A 6,683-nucleotide genomic window follows, 5' to 3' on the forward strand; every position below is an offset into this window, starting at 1 on the left:
TAGCAACCCGAGGACCCCATTTTGATTTTAAAAATGTTGGTGACTCCCAAGTCCCCCTCACTCAGTCCCAGGCCCCACCCCCACCCCCACTCCACCCCTTCCTGTCTCCCATTCACTCACTCCCCCCTCCCTCTGTCGCTCGCTCTCCCCCACCCTCACTCACTTTGACCAGGCTGGGGCAGGGTGTTGGGGTGCGGGAGGGTGTGTGGGGTGTGGGCTCTAGGAGGGAGTTTGGGTGTGGGAGGGTGCGGGGTGCAGGCGCTGGGAGGGAGTTTGAGTGCAGGAGGGGGTCAGGGGTCAGGCTATGGGAGGGAGTTTGGGTGTGGGAGGGTGCGGGGTGCAGGCTCTGGGAGGGAGTTTGGGTGCAAGAGGGGGTGAGGGGTTGGGCTATGTGAGAAGGTGAAGGAGGGAATTTGGGTACAAGAGTGGGTGCAGGGTGTGGGCTCTGGGAGGGAGTTTGGGTGCAAGAGGGGGTGAGGGGTTGGGCTATGTGAGAAGGTGAAGGAGGGAGTTTGGGTACAGGAGTGGGTGTGGGGTGCAGGCTCTGGGAGGGATTTTGGATGTAAGAGGGGGTGAGGGGTTGGGCTATGGGAGGAGGTGAGGGATGGAGTTTGGGTACAGGAGTGGGTATGGGGTGCAGGCTCTGGGAGGGAGTTTGGGTGCAGGAGGAGGTCAGGGGTTGTGCTATGGGAGGGAGTTTGGGTGCGGAAAAGAGTGGGGGCTCTGGGAGGGAGTTTGGGTACAGGAGGGGGTGCGGGGTTGGGTCAGGTGGTGAGGGGTGTGGGTGCGGGAGGGGGTGAGGGATGGCGCTTACCTCGGGCACCGCCCCCAAAGCTCCCATTGGCTGCAGTTCCCGGACAGTGGGAGCTGTGGAGTCAGCGCTCGGGGAGGGGGCAACATGCAGAGACTCCCTGCACCACCACCCCCGCAGGGACTGCAGGGAGCGGTGCGGGGCCAGGGCCCTGCTGCGCCGCCGGACTTTTAGCGCCTAAAATCTCCAGATTTGGCGTCAGTAGCCTCCTGGAGATAGAGGGAGGGGAAGGAGTTGATCTGCAGGGCCCGTGGACCTCCGGGAGTTCCCTCAGGGACCCCCAGGGATCCACGGACTCCAGTTTGAGAAACGCTGCTCTAGAGCAAGAAAGGAGCATGGGGAGAGTTGTGCTTCACAGTTGTGTGTCTGAGCCACAATACTGCCCGAGACATGCTCTGCCGTGGTGTAGCTTACGCACCATCCTGTGGTCAGGACCATGCCTAATTGAAGAAATAAGTTAATAAGATTACTCTTACTAAAATAATAAGTTACTCCTTTATTTAATATCCTGTTAAATCAATTGTATACTGTAGCAGCAAGTGGTTAATGCTAATGAACAATACTAACAATATTATTTAGCAATTTTATGTTTTCCATTTTCATAGTGCTTTGCAAACATTAATTCATCCCAATGCCTCCCTGTAAGGTAATGAAAAAATATTAATATCCCCATTTATAGATGAGGAACTAAAGAAAATATCAGTGGATATTCTTCATATCCTGTTCACTCTTCTATATTGTAAAACAAAACAAGCTTGCAGCTTAGACTGAAATTGCTGACCATTAGGCCATGATAATGAGGAGTTTAGATAACAAGACAGGGAAGAATAAGGGTCTCATTAGACCCTCCACTTCCACAGGTGAAAAGTGTGGGGATCCAATAGACCCAGCCCTAGAGAGCTTGTGGAAGTGCCACCCAGGAGGCATTGTTTTTCCTTCCCCTTGTAATCTCTACAAGGAATCGGTGGAGCTTGGGATCTGTAAATGGAGATGGTGAGATGGAGCTGGGCTGGACTAGTATTGAGGCTGGGGACTGGGAAACAACTGCAGATGTGATATAGTCTCCCACACCAACCCTGCAAAGAGCCTGTGTGCAAATGGCCATATACCTCCATTCAGTCTCCAACATCACCATCGATCACGGGAAATGTGTTTACAAGGTGGAAGAATTCCAAGGAACTCGGGACTGGATTGCTCAAAAGGAGTTAGGCTCCTAACTTCTATTTAATTTCAGTGGAAATTAGGAGCCTACCTTCTTTTGAGTAATCAGTCCTCATTGAGTTTCCCTGGCCCTGTGTAGGAGTAACCTACCTAAAAGTAGGAGCTATCTCATGTGTTCATATTTCAATTGGGCTATGCATGCAATGTAATGAAAATAAACAATATAAGCTGCAACAGGGAGGCACAAAAGTGGTTTTTTTGTTTTTAATGATTTGGACTCACACTCTTAATATTAATTAAAGGTTTCAGAGTAGCAGCCGTGTTAGTCTGTATCCGCAAAAAGAAGAACAGGAGGACTTGTGGCACCTTAGAGACTAACAAATTTATTAGAGCATAAGCTTTCGTGGACTACAGAAAGTGGACTTAGAGAACTTAGAGAAGTGGGCTGTAGTCCACGAAAGCTTATGCTCTAATAAATTTGTTAGTCTCTAAGGTGCCACAAGTACTCCTGTTCTTCTTTTTTCTTAATATTAATTAAACATCTGGGGGCAGATTCTCTACTTCATTACACCAGTTTTATGGTGATGTTAATGTTGCTTTTAATAGAATTGCACCAATATAAAGCTAGTGTAACTGAGTGGAAAATCAGACCCATGGATGTCAGACTTTACTCCACCAAAATTCACTCGGACTTCAGTAGAAGTGTTGCTTGCACAAGGATTGCAGGATTGGGCCCATGGCTTAGTGTTTATGTTGCTTTAATAAATTAACCTGTTACATGCTGAATTAACCATAATAAAACCAAATAGCTATTACAAGCATGAAAGGTGTTTAATTGTATTTAAGAAAATAAAACAATGTTTTGTTCAATCCAATGAACAATTCATCACCATAAATGTTATAAAGACTTTAATTTTTATTGCTAATTTATTTATATTTATTTTCCGGTGATTTGAAATTCTTTGTTTCTGATGTAACTTAACTCCCTGTGTCAACCTGGCTTGGTTTTATACTGAATTAAAAGAAATTACATTTATAATTTTTTTAAGTGATTGAGTTAAAATAACCTGAAGGTCACTACAATTGTAAAAGCAAATGTTTCTGTTGTAATTAAGTAATGACTATTTGTTTTACTTGCTTTAAAAACCCTATCACAGTACACTGATTCTGCTCCATACCTCTGTGGAATATTAAAATAGATTTTTCACAGAAAGAGGGACTGACATTATTATCCAAAAAGTCACCCATAATTGCACTTTATAGAATGTAGAAGCCATCTTTTGGCAGGCTCACACATCCACAGTGTGTGATCATATTTTTAGTTAGCACTCGGATAAAAATACCGCTTGTTACTGGTTACATTTTACTGGACACCTAAATACTTTAGGAGTGACAGTAGGGGTGTCTGAAACAATTTGTATCATGGGGGTGCTAAGAGCCATTGAACCAAACTGTAAACCCTGTATATGATGGAAATCACTTCAAGCCAGGGGGTGCTTTGTACCCTCAGCACCCCTAGTTGCAGCACCTATGAGTGACAGTTTGATTTAATTTTTTAAAAAAATATTTCTTAACTATAAAAACCCCAAACAAAGCCTGAAGCACAAGTTCTCTGTGGTATTGTTATTCTTTATTATTACAGATACAGAATTTTGATTTTTATAAAGCTTAACATCCAAGTAATTGTACATATTACTGATCAAGAAGCTGTTTTCAATCTCTGAAATGATTACAAATTGATTTTTCAGGATGTATTAATTATAATCAGTCACATCTCAACTGCATCCTAATATATGTCAGGTAATAAAAGCAAAGTCTTACCAACCTCTGATGAAGCTGCGATGAGGGTTAATTTGTATTCATGTTTGGAAAAGAAAGGCAGTGTTCCCTCTCAACATTGACAGGTCCCTTTAATCTTTTCACTAGAAGACTGTTAATTTGTCCCAGTCTATAGCTGAACAGTAACAGTCACTTAGTTTATTTGCAGCTTTGAAGCCTGGTCCTGTAATGTTTCTCATCTGATAGGAGATGAATGAAGGTGTCACTGTGAGAAACTTTTAGCTGTCTGCTCCATGAAGGACGCTCCTTGCCTTCCCCCATAAGATCCTCTAGTTCATTCTTGGAGCCTCCAACTTTCCCCTCACCCGAGTATAGCTCCATCAGCTCCAGTTCATGCTTGGCAGCTGTTTCTAAAACTCTCTGCTTATTATAGTATCTGACAAAGTTGTTTATAATGGGGTGGATGGGAAGTGCTATAGCTATCACCCCACAAAGGAAACTGGTGGCAGCATTCAGTTTCCCCAGTGTTGTCTTAGGATATATGTCCCCGTATCCAACTGTGGTCATGGTTATAATTGCCCACCAAAATGACTGAGGGATGCTTTTAAATAAGGTTTCAGGGTGACTTTGCTCCATGGTATAACCAAGGGCAGAAAAGACAAAGATTCCAACAGCCAAGTACATAAGAAGCAGTCCTAGCTCCTTAAAGCTTCTTTTAAGAGCATAGGTTAAAGTCTGTAGCCCTGTGGAGTGGCGTGCGAGTTTGAAAATTCTAGCAATCCTCATGATCCGAAGTGCTTGAACAGCCTGTTGAACGTTGGTTAACTCCATCATTCCGGCACCCAAGTGGGTCAAGATCAAGCTGACATAGAAGGGAAGTATTGCAAAAACATCAATGATGTTCATGAAAGAAATCACAAAATACAGTTTATTAGGAGAAGAAATAAGTCTAAGCATATACTCCAAGGTAAACCAGCCTATACACGCTGTCTCAATGTTGTCCAGTGTTGGGTGTTCCACATGATTTCCCTCAGAGTCTACTATCTGGAGCTCTGGGATGGTCCCCAGGCACATTACTACAGATGAGATTAAAATAAATAGGAAGGACAACACTGCGATTACTCTAGCTGAATAGGATGATTCTGGTTTCTCCATTAATTTCCAAATATATTTCTGGCATCTCTTCCAGCGATTTTCAGAGGCATCCACTCCCAAATCATCCAGAATCAATTGCACCCTTCGGGCTATTTCTTCCAGTTCCTCCTTTTTTTCACTCAGATGAGTTTTGCAGCAGTCATCCAAGAATTTCAGGTCTACTTTCCAAAATTCCATTTCATTCTTGAAACATATAGGGCATATTCCTTTCTTCATGTGAATTTCTCCAAAGTAATATATATCAATAATACATTTGAAAGCATCTGGATCTCTGTCAAAATAAAATTCCCTTTTCCCAGGATCATAGTCATCACAGAGAGAGAAAATAGTATCATATCCCCCTGATAAACAGTTGATCAACTGTGCTAATCTTGTTGCTGGATATCGGTTCAGATTTTCTCCATATAGCACCTGCCTCGCCCCACCAACATTGACTATAATCTCTATATCTTCATTTTTTTCTGATCCATTACTGTCCACATCTGGAAATCTAGATTCACCTGCCATTTTAATGTTATTGATTTTTTTATATATATCAATTCTTAGTTTGCTTCCAAATCTTTGCTGTTTGTAGCTTCTTTGTGAAAGCAAATCAGAACCAGGTAATGTATATTACAAATCTTTCTGAAATGACTTTGAGTAATGCTAGGAAAGGTTACAGAAATAAACCTGCAGTCAGTAAAACCTTGCAAGGTATGCAACAAGCTGCAGTGAAAAGACAAGTCATCAGGCGTTGTGCGTAGAAGCAGGGACGTTAGAAAGAAATCAACTCCTCCAGCAGATATGAAAGAGAAGAAACCACTTAACAAAACTCACCCTCTAATTCAGTGCTTGAGAGTCTTTTCTGGGTCCATTCTTTCTCTTCCTCTGAAGTGATATTTATTCACAGACTGGCAGTCACATCAGTTCAAAAAATTCCTTGTTCTGATTAACGAAAAGTGAAATAACTGATAAGTCTGAAAGACAATCAGCAGGATGATCCCACAGAAAGCTGTTGCAGTTTTTGCCTTCCACTCCGAGGACTCAAGGAAAGCTGCTGAGTTTACTTTTACTTTAAGGTCTGGAGTTTATGTGTTGACTCCTTCACACAGTGACAGGAAGTGTGCAGAGGAGAAACTTGTGCTTGTTTTTCTTTTGCTGTTTCTAAACACAATAGGAATTCCAAGCTGATGTCAGGTTCTTTCCAAACTATACCCTCTTCTGGTGAAACTCAGCAAAGCACAATCTGTACAGAAAAGCAATTTAACTGTTTTGGTGTATGTCTAGCTATAATGCAATTTTCTTTATAACCCTATGCCTTTTGAATTCTTTAAAAGTATCAATGTTTAAAATGAATTGCAAAACATAATCATATCTAATGTAATTAAGAGCTGCAATACAGCTCTAGAGAAGAAAAATCAGGCTCATTTTCTTCAGCTGGTAAGGAGTAGCAAAAATATCTTTTGCATTTTTAAATAAATACACCATACAGGGTCCTACATTCTTCTCTCAGATACACTGCTGCAAGTCCAGAATAATTCCATCTCAGGAAACTGAGTCACTGTAGATTTTTACTAGTGTAACTGAGAGCAGAACATGGATCATAAAATTTACCTTACAACCGTGGAACAAGAACTTATACTGCATTCATGCTTTTTGTAGAACTTTTATATCAAAGATGTATACACTTGCTCTGAGGTTGAGACAGAAGGGGGAGGCAGACCTGGTGAAAGTCACTGGGTAAGGATAAAAGGGGTAAAAATCAAGGATGATGTCATTGTAGGAAGAAGAGGTGGAT

The 6,683-nt window shown here is 42.2% G+C and overlaps 1 protein-coding gene across 1 annotated transcript; it reads right to left on the minus strand.

Moving 5' to 3' along the window:
• Positions 1-3,583: 3,583 nt before the first annotated feature.
• Positions 3,584-6,054, minus strand: KCNF1 (potassium voltage-gated channel modifier subfamily F member 1). Its single transcript, XM_005293118.4, has one exon. The coding sequence runs from the start codon at positions 5,411-5,413 to the stop codon at positions 3,950-3,952; it is 1,464 nt and encodes a 487-aa protein (XP_005293175.1). The 5' UTR covers positions 5,414-6,054; the 3' UTR covers positions 3,584-3,949.
• Positions 6,055-6,683: the final 629 nt, after the last annotated feature.

The sequence above is a fragment of the Chrysemys picta genome, chromosome 3 (assembly GCF_011386835.1).
Source record: "Chrysemys picta bellii isolate R12L10 chromosome 3, ASM1138683v2, whole genome shotgun sequence".
In the NCBI taxonomy this organism is placed as follows: Eukaryota; Metazoa; Chordata; order Testudines; family Emydidae; genus Chrysemys; species Chrysemys picta.

Bases quoted from the DNA above. Each gene is read 5' to 3' on its own strand.
- KCNF1 (XM_005293118.4), bottom strand. From the start codon at position 5,413: ATGGCAGGTGAATCTAGATTTCCAGATGTGGACAGTAATGGATCAGAA.